Genomic DNA, 17,614 nt, shown 5'->3' on the forward strand with positions numbered 1-17,614 from the left:
CTCCGAACTGTGGAGTTAGACTCGAACCCGGGCAGCCCCAGCACGCCCACTCTGAACCTCCCCTTTTCCTACTTGGGTAGAGGCGCTTTTTCACCTAAAACTTCTCCAAACTTGGCCACCTCCAAAGGAAGGGGCTCAGCCTCGCCGGCTCGCACGACCTCGCCCGGCTCCACAAGTTCAGGACTCCGGGCGCCCGATAGGGGCGCGGGTGGAGGAGCGGCACCGCCCCCCGGGTATTTAACCCCAGGCTGGAGCGCGCGGGGCGCCGGACGCTCCTGCTCCTCCCCACTAGCGCCTCCCCACCCTCCTCCCCGCGCTCTCCCGGCGCACCCCACCCTCCGCCCCGCGCTCGCCTGGCAAGCAGGCACCGGCCGGCGGGCTCGGGGAGCGGGGAACGGGGCGCGGGCGGCGCTAGCCTCTGCCGAGCGGCCCCCTGGCCGCGGCCGCAGCGCACTGCCTGGCCGGAGTGCGACGCGGCAGCCCGAGTCCGGACGCCGGCCGGTCCCGTGCGCCCCGCGGACGGGCGGGGGTCTGTGGACGCCCGGCCGGCGGCATGGATTCGGATTCCGGCGAGCAGAGCGAGGGCGAGCCCGGGACCGCCGCAGGTACGAGGGGTCGCAGCAGCCCAGCCGGGAAGGCTGGGGCAGATGGGGCAGATAGGAGGGGAGGCCGGGGCGGGAAATCGCGAGTATTTCTCGGAGCGGCCAGGCGGGAGGCCGATCCCCAGCAGCCCGATCCCTTCCGGGCCGGGACTGGGATGGCTCTGCGCTGTGAGTTTGCTTTGGGGCTTTCTCCCCATTGCACTCGGGCGCTGGAGGGAGAGTAGGTGCATTTGCGGGTGGCTCTCAGCGCTGCGGGACTCCGGCAGCGGGCTCCGGTCGCCGGGCTGGTGGCGGTGGGGCAGGGTTCGGGTATTCCGCGTCCTGTAGTTTGCTGCAGCGAGGGTTGCTGCATATCTGCTTTTGGAAATAACTTTCCGAGCGCCGGCCGGCTCCTCGAACCCCGGGCGCCAGGGACGCTGCGGAACAGGTGACCCGCTCCGAGGGCGTGACACGACGCTCTGGGAAGGAAAGGCCCCCGCGGGTGGGCGGGCAGGAGTCAAACCACAGCTCGTGGTTGCGGTTCCCGAAGCTGCTAGATGAGCCGATGCAGAAGCGTTGGCCCATCGCTGCCCTGCATGCGCGGAGGAGGTCCCCACGAAGGGTCCGGGAAGACAGACGCGGCGGCGGCGCGCGGGGTCCCGGCTTCGCCTTTAAGGGGCGCCGCCAGCTTTTCACAATCGATAGTTATTGAAGCGACGGGTGGACGCTTACTTAGGAAATAATGAATGTCCTCCCCCGCCTCTCCCTGGTACTGAGCAACAGGAGGAAGCCACCCACAGCCTTGGGTCGACTTAACCGCGGGCTCTGGCCCCCCTCCACCAGCCCGCTCTGCCCGCCTCCTGCAGGTCCACGGGCGGGAGACCTATGGCCCTCCCACGTGACCGTGGCTCCCCACGCCCTCGTGGCCCTGCAGGCTAGCCCTGGCCAGCAGACCTGTGGCCTGAGAGCTGGAACCCTCCTGGTACAGGCCTGAGGGCCCGGACTAGTCCCCAGTCTTCCCAGTGTCAGGCCAGTGTCCTGAGGGTGGGGACGGGGAGACCGGAGGCACCATCGGCCCAGGTGTGGGTGTAGGAAGGCAGGCTCAGGAAGCAGGCGGGACAGCGCCAGGAGCTGTACCAAGGGCCCTACGTATACTATTCTCCTTTATCTTCACAGCACCTAGCCAGGTGGTTGTTATCTCCATTTTACAAAGGTTCAGAAAGGCTAAGTGGCTTACCCACGAATCAGAGCCAGGGAGTAGCCAAGGGCGGAGTGACTCCCTTTTTACTGCATCATACCCCTCAGCCTCTCACAGGGCGGCTGTGGTCAACACCTACAGCTGGGTGGGAAGAGATGAGGATGGAGGAAAAGAAAGATGGCATCGTCAAGATGCCCGTGTGTGAGGATGCCTGTGTGTGTGCAACGGCCACCTGCTTTGTGTAGGTATGTGTGGACATAAGTAATAAACATGAGCCCTTCTCGAACCTGTATGTTCCTGTGACTGTGAAGCACCAAGATTTTGTTTCACAGGTGGCTTGTGGATCTCTTCACATCATTTAAAAGTTCCAGTGGGTGTTTTGTGTCTATCTAAGTATATCTCTAGAGCTCAAAAGGAGGGGGAGTGAGTACATTGACACTGACACTTTACTCTCTCAAAATCGGAGGAACTAACATGCTCTCCCTACTCTCACCCTCAGATCTTTCATGCCAGTTGATGGAGAAGGGGAGGAGGATAAGGAGGCTTTGAGAAAGAGGAGGGGAGGGGAAGGGGGAGGCAGGAGACACTCAGAAGAGTTGGTACTTGGATGAAAGGGGAGGGAAGGAGTTCTTAAGGGTCCAGTTGCTTCTCCCCACAGCCTGCCCAGCAAGGAGTATCCCAGGGTGTTCATGTGTGTTTGTGTCAGAAGACCTCTGCACAACTAACAGCAGTTGTGACTACTGAGGTCAGATGGGTCTGATGAAGAATAGGGCAGCCAGCTCTCTGAGCTGTCACCATTTGTTTGTGCCTTACCGTTTTCTACAGTCATTTCTTCTTCCTCTCTGTGCTTGAATCTCAAGTTGAACATTTATTTGAATGTCACAAGCCATTCTGCTAAATGGCATTCAGTCTCCCTCATTATTTTGTCTTAAAGTATTCTTCGTGACAAAGCTTCAAAACTAGTTGCTAATTCATCGCCTTGCTATGGCTGCATCCTATCAAATGGAAACTCCTGTTGCAGCTTCAGATACTGGTTAAATTATCCATAGGAGTTGACCATCGTCCCTGTAAGTAACATGACATTCATCTGTGGACCTGTATCTGTGCAAGCTGGATGGGTTTATAACTGAGAAGCACAGTAGAAGAAGTGGGATCTCTCGGAGTATTAATGTGTGTGTCTGTGTGTACCTACCTCACAGGGAGATAAGATGAAGGGCTGCTTCCTCCTCAGTGCCCTCCCCTTCCTGAACTTATGAAAAAGCCCTGCCATAAGACAGACCTTATTAAGGTCCTGAGCCTGGACTCTGGAATCAGAAAAACTCAGATCTCAATCTCTACCTGATGGGCAAGTTACTTAACATCTCTAAACCTCAGTTTCCCCCTCTGTAAAATGGGGAAACAATAGTACAAGCTGAGGGGCGGGATGTGAGGATTAAATAACACATGAAAAGTGTTCCTCCTGGTAATCATTCAGTAAATGGCAGCTGTTATTTTTATCATCTGATTGGATTATGTTGTAAGAATACTGCTAAATAATGTACCCCAGAGCTTTGTCTTCTCATGCACATCATCTTCCAGCTGAAGTCATAAAGATGGGAACATTCAAAACTACTGCTTTCACCATCCTTTTCTTTCAGCTCTAGAGAAACTTGCACAAAGTAGAGAAGGTGGCCTTACCCAGTCCACCTGATAACCTGGAGATTAGCCACTTTCGTGCCACTTCCAATAGAAGAAGAGGCGTTAACTGCCCCCCACACACTGGTGCACCTTTTCCCTTCAAGGTAACAGGAGAAACAGGAGGTACTCACCATTCTCCTCTCCATTTTTGCCCATGTCGTAGCCTTCCCAGTCAAAAACTGGCAGAGTGAGGAAATCTCTGAGCACCACCTACTCTTTACTGTACCCCTTTCAAGAGACTTTTCCAAAGAGCTCCCCAGTATCTGCTGTGCAGCTCTCTCATCAAGCAATACCCTGCATAGGAAGTAAAGGGGGTGTGTATGGATGAGATTTGCCTTAATCTGCATTTTCTGTTTTTCAGGAAGCACAGGATGGTGCTTCTAAGTCATTCTGCTGCCTGCAGCTCTCCTCTGCCTTTCTGTCATTTTATGGTTCTTTCTATGATAAGGAAGGAGACAGGGTTTATGGAACACTGGATTCTTTCCAGAGACCCAACTTGGCAGTCTCTCCTTTGACAAGCCCACCATCCATCTCTCAGAAATCCTAGAGCTTGGTGTATTAACTCGGCAATGATTTGAGTCTTTCCTAGGAAATAACAAGCGAGTAACCATTAGCAGTGTCAGCTTTTTCCCTTTCTGACTTATAAGACAGAGATAGTCTACCCGGCTCAAGACGACAAGCTCCTTCCACCCAGAGCTAGGTGGTCTGGGGCAGTCAAGCTGATGGAGCATCCCTGTGGCTGGGTAGGTGCTACAGAAAAGCATTTCTGTGTGATGGAATCAGGATGTGGTAGGGAAACTTCAAAATAATAAAAGAAGTAGGAAAACAGCAGGCCGCTGACTTTGTCCTTCCTGTCTTTCCCATCGCCTCAGTCCTAAGCTTGGTCCTTGTGAACAAAGTGGCAAGGAGTGGGTAGGATTCAATAGTTGGCCAAGAGGAGACAAGGCGTTTCAGAAGTCAGACACCATTGAACAAAGGCACAGATAAAGAGGGAGGTGACTGGAGTGGAGGACATATACTAAGGGGTACTGGGAAGTAAAGTTAGGTGAGTGTAGGGAGAGCCACTGACAACAGGGGGTCTTAATAACTAGTACCTGATGGTGCCGAAGGAGCCCCCGTTGAGCTGATAGTAGAGCAGAGACATGACCGACTGAGATCTGGGTTTTCAGAAGCCACATCAGACAGACATGAAGCGCAGGGATGGCCTAGGCTTGGAGCCTCGTGGCCACACAATCGGAGGGGATGGTAGCACTAAGCGAGGCAGAAGAGGAAGGATGCAAATGCCATTTCAGAGAAACAAACAACAGAAGTTGGTGACAGATTGTACAAAAGCAGTAAAAGGAGAGGGAGAGTGGAAGGGGACTGGCATGTTGAGTTGGGCTGAAGCAGAGAAATGCAGGAGACTGGCTTCCCTACCCTGCCAGTGCTTCTTTTCTTTCCATCGGACACTTAATAGTGGTTACTTAAATTTTCTTAAAGGTGCTTTTCCCCTGTAGACAGTAAATTATGCTGGGGCATTGGTTTTGGAGGCTCATGAGGTTCTGGAGTTTGTTGATTCTCATTGTTGGGTTATTCATGGAGGCTATTCAGTAACCTTTGTCAACTGACAGAGTAACCTTTGACGATTGATGGACTGGCCGACCAAGGGCAGGGACCACCTGGGGATGACGTACTACTTGGCTATTAGTCATAGTCCCAGGTCTTGTTCTTATCTGTGGAAATTTTCAGGGGCCTCTGCCTCATCCACATAGTGGGCTGCTTTGAGGGTCAGGGCCTTGTCTTGTGCTTTCATGTTCCCAAGGTTTTATGGACATAATAAATGAATGAGCATCTTGAGGAGCCTCCTGAGAACTCTGCACCGAAAGGCCAGACAGGCAGCCAGAAACCTGTCCTATAAAGTAGAACTGCCAACATTGTCCTTCAGTGTTTTGCTTCAGTGTTTTAAGATTTCTTGCACTGTCTGGGACTCTGTGTTGGGAAGTATGGGAAGTGCAAAGAGAGATAAGGACATAGTCCATCCTGTCTCCAGGGCTTGGGATCAGATAGGGAGATAGGAAGCATATACCGATGGCCACATCTTAAGCCAGTGCCAGAAGACTCTCACCCCCTTGCCCTGGGATTATACCCAGGCTGTGTCTCTGTTTATATGTTCTCTCTTGACACCATCCACTTTCCACTGTGTGCTTCACAGTTATTCCTGTACATGTCTCATCTCTTGTACTGGCCTTCGCTCCCTAAGGAGGTAAAGACTGGGTAAAGACTGGGTCTTTTTCACCTGTATCAGCACCCACAAACACCACCTGCATGCCCTAAACACAGTGATAGGTTGCTGGCTGGCTGGCTGGCTAGATAGATGGACAGATGTATAGATGATGTTGTAGGTTGGTTCCCCAGGAAGCAGACTCTGAGATGGAGGTTAGCATGCAGTGTGTTTATTTGGGGATGCTCTTGGGATCAATACCTGGGAAAGAGAAAGGGAGGGGAGGGATGCCAGACTGGAGAGAGTGAGAAGCTGAGCTGCAATGCAGACCCAACAATAGCCTCGAGCTCTGGAGCTGGAAAACCCTTCAGAACTGAGTTGGGGGACTTCCCTGGCGGTACAGTGGTTAACACTCCACACTCCTAATACCGGGGGCCCAGGTTTGATCCCTGGTCAGGGAACTAGATCCCACATGCTGCAACTAAAGATCCCATGTGCCGAAACTAAGACCCAGTGCAGCCCGATAAATAAATGTTAAAAAAAAAGAAAAAAGAACTGAATTGGGGTGAGGGGCCAGGCCTTTATATCCCCTGACATAATGATTAGTCATTAGATTCATGCCATCCCTGCATCTTGGGCGAAGCTGTTCCCTTCAGCTGAGGGCTGTCTGCAGACATCACTACCAGCAGCTTGTGAAGTGCTTAGTCCTTCATTCCAGAAGGGAACCTGGGCCATACGTACATCGTACATCATGCATTCACCACAGATGGCTTCCAAAGTTCCTCAGGGATGTTTCATGATGGATGGCAGCCCTGCATACGGGCAGAGTTCAGGGGATAATTGTTGAGCTATAAACATTATCTAGACCTCATTAGGGCAATTTAGATAGCCAGATGGAATTAGCCATTTTAGACCTCACAGATCCAGTAGATATTGGCTGATCCTCTGTTTTGTGTTCAGTGTGTGGAGGTGCTATGGTAGTACACCGAAATGGAATTAGATGTGGCCCCGCCCTCAAGAGGCTTGCAGCCAGAGGGAGAGAAAACACCCACCCAAAAGGAATCTGCAAGACTGGGCGGCATCGGCAATAAACAGTGTCGGTTTTGGAGCACGGGGCATCGTGGCTTGGGGTTCTGGTGGGGAGGCTTCATGGAGGAGATGGGCCTTGAGGATAGCCTGGAAGGAGTGAAGGATTTAGATGGGGGAGAAGAGCAAGTCAGGGGAAACAGAGGAGGTGGCAAGGACAGGAGCCTGTGAGAAGCATGGCCTGGAGCAGTGGGGCCCCCTTAGAGGGCTAAAAGGGAGGAGAGGGCGGACCTGCTCAAAACATAACACTGGATGTTGTGGTGATTGTGGCCAGCATGTAAGTTTCTGGGAGCTGGAGACAGAATGTGTGTGTAAATGTAAAGCTCTATTTCCTACTTTATTTTTCTCTAAAAACACGGCGCCTGCTGTTTTATTTCTCATCAAAACCAAATCATAGTCACACTTCCCATTAGTACTTTTCTCTAACTGGTTCATTGTCCTACAGAGTTACCATTGGCTCCCATTTGAATTCACATGTAAATCTCTTTAAAGACACGATATACATAATTTTGTTTTGTTTTTCAGTCACTTGGCTTCCAACTCTTTCTGTAAAATGCCTGTGTAGGTGGGTGTTTGGGCTGTATTCTATACAAGTATAGAAATAAAGGATAGAGAAGAAGAATATAAAAAATAAGTTTCCTGTGATACCTCAATCCAAGAAAACATATGAGAGTGAGTACCTTTTCCCCAACATATATTAAGACATGCCCCCAAAATATATTATTTTTTTATACATCAGACATGCTCTTTTTAGGCAACTGCATAACACAAATTCTGAAACTGCTTTAGAACAATCTTCACGTTCATACTGGGTTTCCTAAACATCATTGCCTGGGAATAAATTTGAGCCTGTTCATGGAAAATCTAGTGTGCAGACTATAAACATGGAAGGCTTGGCAGCACAGAAAGTGCTAGACACACCCTAATAGAAACCAGTATTTTGTAATTCAGTTCTCCAGGAAAAAAAAGGGGACACTTTGGTGGTATCCAAATACTGGTTTAAACAGTTGAAAAACCACAGCAGCAGCCACTAGCTTCTAGGTTGTCTTCTGGAAAGTAAAATATGCTTTCCGGGAAACGATTCTAGCCCCGAAAGGAAGCATTTTGGTGATGCGTAGCTTCATGGAGACTCCCAGTTGATATCTGTATGGTAGAGGCATCCAGTTTCATGTGCAGGAGGAAATTCTGTAAAAGGTTGTTCTGGTGAGCACACATGTCCTGCATCCCTGATTTGGGGCCTGGGAGTTATGCTGGGAAGGTAAACAGATTTTCAGTGAGTAATATGGGAGGGAAGTGATGGGGGCTGTCAGCTGGCCTCTGCAGCAGCTTTCCTACCACGTTTGAGTCTGGTTCCTTGGAGTAACGTTAAGCAAGTCAGGGAGAGAAGGCTGGGGTTCAGGTTACAAGGTAGAGAAACTAGGTTTAAGAAGTTGTGCATATATCAAACAAGATGAGAAATTGTGAGTATAGTCTTTGCCAGCCAGAGTCCAGCCCCAGAGGGCTAGTACTGAATGTAAAATAATAATGATGTTTTGAATTTTTATTTAATTTTCTATTAATTAAGCACATACAATGTATTTCAGACTGGGTTAACTGTTTATATGGTATTTAAGCCTTCTATAGGCCTTCTGGGCTAGGTACTATAAATAACCTCATTTTATAGACCAGGAAACTGAGGCACAGAGAGATTAAGTACTTTGCTCAGGGATGTGCAGCTTCTCAGTGGATATGAAGCCAGTCTAACTAACTCCAAAAACAGTGCTCTTTACCAGGTAGACTATGTAGTTAGATCGATGGATGCCACCAGGTTCCTTTACGTCCCCCACCAGCTCCCACACAGGGCCCTCAGACCATTAAGTTCCTTCATTAGGCTCCTTCTGGTAGGTTAGGACATTATATCTCCAGAAAGCCCTGCTTTAAGCTGCAGACATTACCTGCAGTGGCCCAATAACACATGGGCAAGGATGGGCTGTCACAGGCTCCAGAACAGGGGCTGGTGAGGGGTGGTTTGGGAGGGAAGATGAGGGGAGCAGCACAAAGCAGCTGTCAGAGCGAGAAGGTCCTGGGAGGACCCTGCAGCCACGTTCATGTCTAGGGTCCTGGGAACCTGGTGGGTGGTGAATGTGGCAAACCCCAAGAGGAGAGAAGGGTTGAGAAGCAGAGTCAAGAGAGGTGCAAAGACAAACAAATGTTCCCTCTATCAGAGTGTACTTGGGTTGGGTCCTAAAGTACTTTTTCCACTCCAGCATTTAGAATCATTCCAGATACAGAATCCCTAGGACAGGGTGACCAGTTGGACTCAAGGGCAAGAGAAAACTCGAAGATGAGACTGTAGTGCAATGAAGAGAACTTGAGATTCTGAGCTGGACAACTGGGGTTTGAGTTTTTAGTGGTGTCTCTTACGTATTGTTTTTTAGTAACATTTATTTTCCACCAAAGGAATGCAAGCTCATGGTAGAATATGTGAAAACAGTACAAAGAGGAAAATCAGATTGAGCCCTAAGAATAGATGTGCTTTTCCAGAAGAATGTCGTCCAAAAGCATTCCTGAAAAGATGCAAGAGACCTTTATTTGGGGAAGAAGGGGTTTTGTAAGAAAACAAGAGTCCCCCTTCTGAAATATTTACTTGGGGACACTAAGAACATTGGCTACACTGCCAGGCAGCATCAGAACCAGAATTGGAGCCACTCTGGCTCCTCTATTGTTCCCCCAAAACATATATAATTTTTTAAAAGGATCAGAGTTATTCTGGGTGTTGGGATATCTAAGGGACCCCTGCTATGTTTCCTTCTGACACCTTCCACTGTGTTCTTGACACCCCTCTCCCCTTTTCCTCTCCTGAGCTTTCTCCCTCCCAGCACAGCTGCCCAGAGGTCAGACACTACAGGCCCACACCAGGCCCTTCCCGTGTACCCAGCCCACTTTCCAGGTCAGGAGAGCCCTACACGGAGCCCTCAGAAGATTCTTACATTTTTTTAATACCCGAGAGGAATTTGGTAGGTTTTACAGATGGACAGTGACAATTGCAAAGGTTAGTTTACTTTAATAGCTTCCAGCTTCAGAAATAGATTTATTGGCCTCTAGTTCTCCAATTATGTTTTTAAATCTTTGTTTAAATTGATTTTTCATTTTGTAAGGAAAGAGGAAAATTTGTTCATCTGTGTTAGCCTCTCTCACCCTTAATGTTTAATTCAGTGATTCAATCTCAGTCACATGAAGCAGGCAGAGCTAAGTTAATACAGAGTCAACTTTTAGCGAGCCCAGAGCAGTATCTGATGGGAATTAAACCTGAATTTTCTTGACTTTTTTTTTCCTTTTTTCTCTGACTTTGTATAATCCTGGTTTCCCTGCATGCCTCCTCAATTGCTCCTTCTGCATCCCTCATTAATATCTTTTTCCTACCTGTGTCTCCTAAGGCTGAGCTCTCGGCCTTGTTCTTTTCTAACAATACACTTTCATTTGGAAAAGACCACCCGTTTTTCCACCGTGAAGCTAAAGATTCCCAAAGCTGTGGTCTAACCCGTTCCTCTCTCCAGAGCAAGAATCCTGCCTTTCAAAGTCGTCTGGACCTCATCTGCTCACTGTCCAAGAGACACGTCAGCTCAGCTCAGCTACACCCGGACTGTTAACTTTCCATCACTTTATCTCAGCAACTCTGGTGGCCTCACCAGCTGCCAAGTCATTCAGAGTTAAATTGTGAAGTCATAAGAACAATGAAATATCCTACACACATGATTTCATAGCAAAACCGGGACATGGAGAAAGCAGGTATTATTTACAGTTTACAGATAAAGAAACAGATTCACAGAGATTACCCCAAATCACAAAGTAAGTGGTAGATTTTCATTATTTAAAGCTGCTCCCCACAAAGGGGGAGCAGAAACAAATCTAAATATCCAACCTAAACATATAAGTAAATATTCAATTAAATAGTTATTGAATTACTAAATACATAATGACATTTCCACACAGAGGAATATTACTCAGCTGCTAAGAAAACTTAATTTGAAAAACATGTTATAGGTGTTTGCATTATAATGTATGAAGAAAGCTTGATAAAATATATATACATGTATATTTATTTATTCATGCATATATAACCACATACCTATATATACATACACCCCTTTTTTAAAGATTTTATTGAAGTATAATTGATTTACAGTGTTGTGTTTAATTTCTGCTGTACAGCTAAGTGACTCAGTTAAACATATATATATTCTTTTTCATCCTTTTCCATTATGGTTTATCACAGGATATTGAACATAGTTCCATGTGCTATACAGTAGGACCTTGTTGTTTATCCATCCTATATATAATAGTTTACATCTGCTAATCCCAAACTCCCAATCCATCCCTCTCCCCTCTCCCCCAGCAAACACATGTCTGTTCTCTATGTCTGTGAGTCTGTTTTTGTTTCGTAGATCAGACACCCCTTTTTTATAGAGAGAAGGGGAGGAAAATCTCTCCCTCACATTCACATACATGCTTTTTTTTTTTAATGCTGGAACAGAATTAACCATTCTATATGATGAGTTTATAGGCAATTTTAATTTCCTTCTTTGTGCTTTCCTTCCCAATTTTTTCTCAATGCGTATGTATAACTTTCAGCAGGTTATTATTTTAAAAACAACCACCAAATGAGATTCAGTGGACTTATCCACTGGCTGTCCTTCTGACTTTCTTGCAGTTTTGTCCCAAGTCCCTCTATTTTCTTTCTTGAAACTCTTTCTTCCCTCCGTCCTCTGTGATCCACTTTCCCATCAGGCCAGGCCTCAGTGGGTCCTTCCTGCCCGCCCACTGGTGGGGGTGTGATTCCAGGCTTCTCTCTTCAGCCTTCTTCCTATTCACCCATTTCCCTGGCTTCGGCTCTGCAGCCTCTCTCCCCCTCATCACACCCTCCCCTCTGAGCCCACCTGGCCTGGGCCCTCACGCCAGATAGAGGAAGTATAAATAGTCAAGGTGGATGATGAGCTCATAGGTTTGAGGCCAAGGGCACCAGAGCCTCACCGGCCAAACAGACCTGCTGGGTGAGCTTGCTGACTCCGCCATTTTGGCTCTAGACTGTGGCCTTACTGTTGCTCACTGACCAGCAGTGTGTGTAGCTGGCATCCCTGACGCTCACTCCCTCCCTGACCCCCATCCCAAACATGAATGACTTTCACTTTCCACTTGTTCATCTACACATTGATTTTGTGTCTTTATTACTTTTACAATTAAAAAAAAAAGAGGGGGGCATTTAAAATTCTGTTATAACAGGATTATTTGCTTTTAGTAGGTATTGGTCTGCCACCCCCAAGTTTGGTCTTTCCCAAAAAACTCATTATTGAAAAGTTATATGAGGGACTTCCCTGGTGGTCCAGTGGTAAAGAATCGCCTTCCAATGCAGGGGATGGGGTTTCAATCCCTGGTCAGGGAACTAAGATCCCACATGCCGCGGGGCACCTATGCCCACATGCCACAACTACTGAGCTCACACCCCTCAACTAGAGAGCCCACATGCTGCAAACTACAGAGCCCATGCGCTCTGGAGCCCATGTGCCACAACTACAGAGCCCATGTGCTACAACTAGAGAAAAGAAAAAACCCGCACGCCACAACCAGAGAGAAGCCCGCGCACGTTAACGAAGAACCCGCACACCATAACAAAGAGCCCGCACATCGCAACGAAAGATCCCGCGGGCCTCAATGAAGATGCTGCGTGACACAACTAAGACCTGATGCAGCCATAAATAAATAAATAAAATTCCTTTAAAAAAAAGAAAAGCTATATGATAATATTATATGTATCTATTTCTGAAGGAATTAGACAGAAATGTATTGAGGTCTTGTAATAACCTATAATGGAAAAGAATCTGAAAAAGAATATCTGTAACTGAATCACTTTGCTGTACACCTGAAACTAACACAACATGGTAAATTAACTATACTTCAATTTTAAAACAAGAAAATGTATTGAGGATTTCTTGTGCATCTTGGAGCTGAAGATAAGAGATATCATGGTCCTGGTATTCTTCACTGCCTTCCTGTCTCCACCTTATTTTACTCTAGTCCATCAAATAGGGGTAGCCCAGTCAGGAAGCTTGTAGAAAACAGAAGTGCTCACCCTTTAGACTCACATTTATCAGAGTTTCTAACCTAGTTTTAAATTAGCCCCAACCACCCTTAATGATTGATATTCCCCATCAACCAGGATTTTGTCTATCTTTACTTTTTTTTTTTTTTTTGCGGTACATGGGCCTCTCACTGCTGTGGCCTCTCCCGTTGCGGAGCACAGGCTCCGGACGTGCAGGCTCAGCGGCCATGGCTCACGGGCCCAGCCAATCCAAGGCATGTGGGATCTTCCCGGACTGGGGCACGAACCCGTGTCCCCTGCATCGGCAGGAGGACTCTCAACCACTGTGCCACCAGGGAAGCCTTATCTTTACTTTCTTGATTTATATTATAAAATATAATTATTTTACCCCTTTTCAGATTTAAAAACATAATATATATTAACTATGCATTTTCAACCCTTCCAGAAAAGTTCTTCCTTCCATTGAAAAAAAAAAAAATCACTTTCTTAATCTTCAAGAGGAAAGCAGTATGAGTTTCCTTATTAAGCAGCCATATTGTCTTATTAATGGCAAGTGGGTGAATATGACCACTGTGATTTTTAAGGGAGAGATAAGAGGATATGAGAGACAGAATAATTGAGATAGGAGTAAATTCTTACAGAAAGCAGGTGTTTATGTCAAGAATGATGGATGGTACATCCTAAGACCAGCAGGTGTAGTAAGCACCCAGGCATTATCTCTAGAGAGTTGTCACCCAGCTTTCCCTTCACCCCAGGAGGCAAGTCAGTGATGGGCTGATGCTGATGCATGAAGAAGTCTAGTTCCAACCATCCTTGGTTTTCTTTGTTTCATTTTTGTTATTAAAAAAAAAAAAAAACCTCTCCACATAAATATAGCTCTGCCATATTGTTGTAACCCAAGAGAGTGGCTGAGGTCTGAGCCAAGTCTGAAGAGGGGTGAAGGTTGGTGATCATTAGGGGCTGAGACTGTCATACAGGCAGGATGCAGGCCAGGCAAGGACTAAACGCAGCTGGTCAGGGGGTTGGGTCATGTGGCAGGGAAGCCAGAGGGGCAAGGGGCTGTAGGCCAGGCCCATGCTCTTGAGGGTCACTTGGCCTGCAGCAGGTCTGCCAGTCACAGCTGCCCCAGCCTTCTTGGGCCTCTCCACCCGGATAGTAGCCCCTTTTAATATTAAAGAGTCCAAAACTTTGAGAAAAGCTGGCTTCCAGCAGGGGCCCTCTGGCCTCTGACCTCTACCCCAGGAGCAAGTCCTTCTCCTGACTTCCCTTCCAGCCCATCTCCCTGGCCCCAGATCTCCCTGCCTCATCCTTGGTGCCTCCCTTCCCTGCAGCCCCTCGCACCCAGGTGCTCCTCTCCATTTCCTCTGCCTTGGTCCCCCCACCCATCACACGAGCCCTCCTGGGTGCTAGAGGGACTAAGGCAGTGGAAACTTGGAGAAGTATGGCTTGTGAGTGGAGACTTGTCATGAAGCGAAGATCTTTAAGCTTCCAGAGAGAAAAACCAGGCCCTTAACGCACTAGTTTTCCAAACAGCAACACCGAGGGCTAAACAACAATGGTGCAGTGTCTTTGAATTCTCAAGGCGAATGACTGGTGATGTAGAGTTCTGAACCCAGTCAAACCATCAGTCAAGTGTGCAGCTAGACTACAGCAGCAGTCCCCAACATTTTGGCATCAGGGACCGGTTTTGTGGAAGACAATTTTTCCACGGACCTGGTGGGGGTCAGGGGGAGGATGGTTTCGGGATGATTCAAGCGCATTGCATTTATTGTGCCCTTTATTTCTATTATTATTACCTTGTAATATATAATGTAATAATTATACAACTCACCATAATGCAGGATCAGTGGGAGCCCTGAGCTTGTTTTCACTTGCCACTCACTGATAGGGTTTTGGGGTTTTTTTAAACATCTTTATTGGAGTATAATTGCTTTACAATGTTGTGTTAGTTTCTGCTGTATAACAAAATGAATCAGCTATATGCATACGTACATCCCCATATCGCCTCCCCCTTGCATCTCCCTCCCACTCTCCTTATCCCACCCCTCTAGGTGGTCTCAGAGCACTGAGCTGATCTCCCTGTGCCATGCAGCTACTTCCCAGTAGCTCACTGATAGGGTTTTGCTGTGAGCCTGCAAGCAATTGATTTATTATGGTCTCTGTGCAGTCAGACCTCTCTGCTAATGATAATCTATATTTGCAGCCGCTCCCCAGCCCTAGCATCACCGCCTCAGCTCCACCTCAGACCATCAGGCATTAGATTCTCCTAAGGAGCACGCAACCTAGATCCTTCACATGCACAGTTCACAGTAGGGTTCGCGGTCCTGTGAGAATCTAATGCCGCCGCTGATCTGACAGAAGGCGGAGCTCAGGCGATAATGCGAGCGATGGGGAGGGCCTGTAAATACAGATGAAGCTTCGCTCACTCACCTGCCGCTCACCTCCTGGTGTGCGGCCTGGTTCCTAACAGACCATGGACTGGTACCAGGGGATTAGGGACCTCTGGACTAAAGTCATTGTATGATAAGTTAAATCTCAAAAAAATTACCTTACCGTGTTCCCTTCCTCAGGGAGCTGCCAGGTCAGGAGTGAGCCAACTGAGGCTCCCAGGCCCAGTCAAGCCTGTTTCCTGCTTTTGTATGTCCAACAAGCTAAAAGCATTTTTACTTTTTTTAATGGTTACATTATAAATGGTTTTATAGGTACCTTTTGATACTTTGGGCCCTTTATTCTCTAGCTCTTTAAGGTAGTTTGCTGATGCCTGTGCTGGACAAAGTGTTCCACTGAAATGGAGAGCAAGTTAAGAAAGAGGAAGCCATAAGACCCAAGAAGCAGGAGATGGACACAGGAGAGAAGGGATGAAGGAGGAAGGGAGAACCGGGCTGAGAGCCTGGAGCAGGCTTAGAGGGAAATGCACCTAGATTTGCGCCAGAGCACAGAGCGCTCCCAGAAGAGTCTGCAAAAAAGAAAACTGAAGTGGTAGATTAGTTGATGTGTTTGAACCTTTTGAGAAGAACCTTATATTCTGCTAAGAATTTTGAGAGTGAATTAGATAGAAAACTAATCAAAAGAAAAACAAGGCAGCGTTTAACGCCTGGGAGAACAAGATGAATAAGAAAGGAAATGCAGTCATGGAAGTTATAGAACATATATGACTCAGCTATGAATGGCATCTCAATCCCAGTAATGTAATCACTGAAGTTTGATTTAACCAAATATTGAAATAGAATAAAATCGGAAGGTGGAAGGAGAAATGAATGGAGAAGAGAGCTAAATTCTCACCTTCCTTAATAGGAAGTTAAAAGCAAATAAAATCAAGAACTAACAGTATAAGCATGTAATTTAAATATGTAGAGGTAATTATTAGTTGCAACAGCTAAAATAATTTAAAGTGTTTTGCCTCCAAAGAGCCAGCATCAGAAGTGGGCCAGAGGATGCTGCGTTTCGTTATAAGCCTTATAGAATGGTTTGACTTTTTAAATAATGTACCTTTTTAAATAATGTAATATTACTTTGAAAATAAGTTTTTAAAAATAAAATGAAAAAGAAAAGTGACTGGTCAGCCCAGGGCAACCATGCCCAGGTGGGGAAGGGGCACAGTGGGGCAACCTCAGGCCCCTGAGTGGAGGAAGTAGGCGTCAGTGTCCCGAGGCCCCGCCAGCTCCAGTTATCATTATTTTTCCTGACATGAGTGTGAGTGCATTTCAATAAAATGTCAAGACTGTTAGCCATTCGTTCATGCAACAAACAGTCTCTATGTTTCAATCCCTGGCTAAAGTCGCAGCAATGAATAAATCATGATTCCTGCCCTCAAGGAGTTCACAGACTGGTGAGATATAAAGTCACTCATCCAGCCAATGGATGATTGCTCTCCATGGTGATAAGAATATACCAGAGGGAAAGGTGGTTGCAGAGAAAAGTCCCTCAGAGGTCAGAAGTCCTTCAAGGGAGCCCTGGAGGGTGAGGGGGGAGCCGATGTCCAAGCACAGGGGAACAGAATATGCACAGGTGCAGAGGGGACCCAGGCATAACAGAGCAGGACAGGTGACACCTGTGTGTGGCCTGAAGTCAGAAGCTTAGAGTTTGTACAGGATGAAGCTGGAGAGATGAACAGAAGATAGATTATCAGCTCAGCAACCGGCATGCCATGCTCAAGAGTCTGGACTTTGTCTTCAAGGCCATGGGAAGCCAGTTAGTGTTCTCACTGGTGGAGTAGCATCATCAAAGCCAGTGTTCATCCCAGTGTGGAAATTAGAATGGAAGCTGAGGTAGAGAGGTAAGTGAGGAGATGGACAATCATTCAGGTGAGAAATGATGAGGGTCAGTACCAAGGTGGTATCAGTGAGACAGAGAAAGGCGGATACAATTGAAAATGTGAAGGAGGCTGAATTGACAGTCTGATGCCCCATTAGATGTGGGAGGTGGGAGAGAAAGAAGGCAAGGATGGCCCCCAGGTTCTTGTCCAGACACTGGGCAGGGGGCAGGGCCACATATAATACAAGGAGGAGGGTGCAGGGGGAGTGGGAGAAAGGGGATGAGGGAAGTTTTGAGCATGTGGAGGGTGAGAGGTCTGTGGCAATCTAGGTGGAAAGGTCTGGCAAGCAGTAACCTGTGGGGGTGGGCAAGCGGTGACATCTCACACTCAGGGACAGTGCGTGGCAAGAGAGAAGAGGGCCTTGAGTAAACTCAGAACACCTAGACTTCAGGCATGGACAGAGGAAAAGGAGTCCTGGCAAAGGCTGAGAAGGACCAAGAGGGGAGATCAGGAAAGCAGAGAACGAGGGAGGTTCGAGTGC

The 17,614-nt window shown here is 47.5% G+C and overlaps 1 protein-coding gene across 1 annotated transcript in view; it reads left to right on the top strand.

The window, feature by feature from the left end:
• Positions 1-353: 353 nt before the first annotated feature.
• Positions 354-17,614, top strand: part of TNFAIP8L3 (TNF alpha induced protein 8 like 3) — a 40,474-nt gene continuing 23,213 nt past the window's right edge. The window contains exon 1 of the mRNA XM_024741854.1: positions 354-605. Coding sequence (XP_024597622.1) covers positions 554-605 — 52 coding nt within the window. The 5' untranslated portion in view covers positions 354-553. The remainder of the gene's footprint in view (positions 606-17,614) is intronic.

This window comes from Neophocaena asiaeorientalis, unplaced genomic scaffold (assembly GCF_003031525.2).
Source record: "Neophocaena asiaeorientalis asiaeorientalis breed wild unplaced genomic scaffold, Neophocaena_asiaeorientalis_V1.1 scaffold17, whole genome shotgun sequence".
NCBI lineage: Eukaryota > Metazoa > Chordata > Mammalia > Artiodactyla > Phocoenidae > Neophocaena > Neophocaena asiaeorientalis.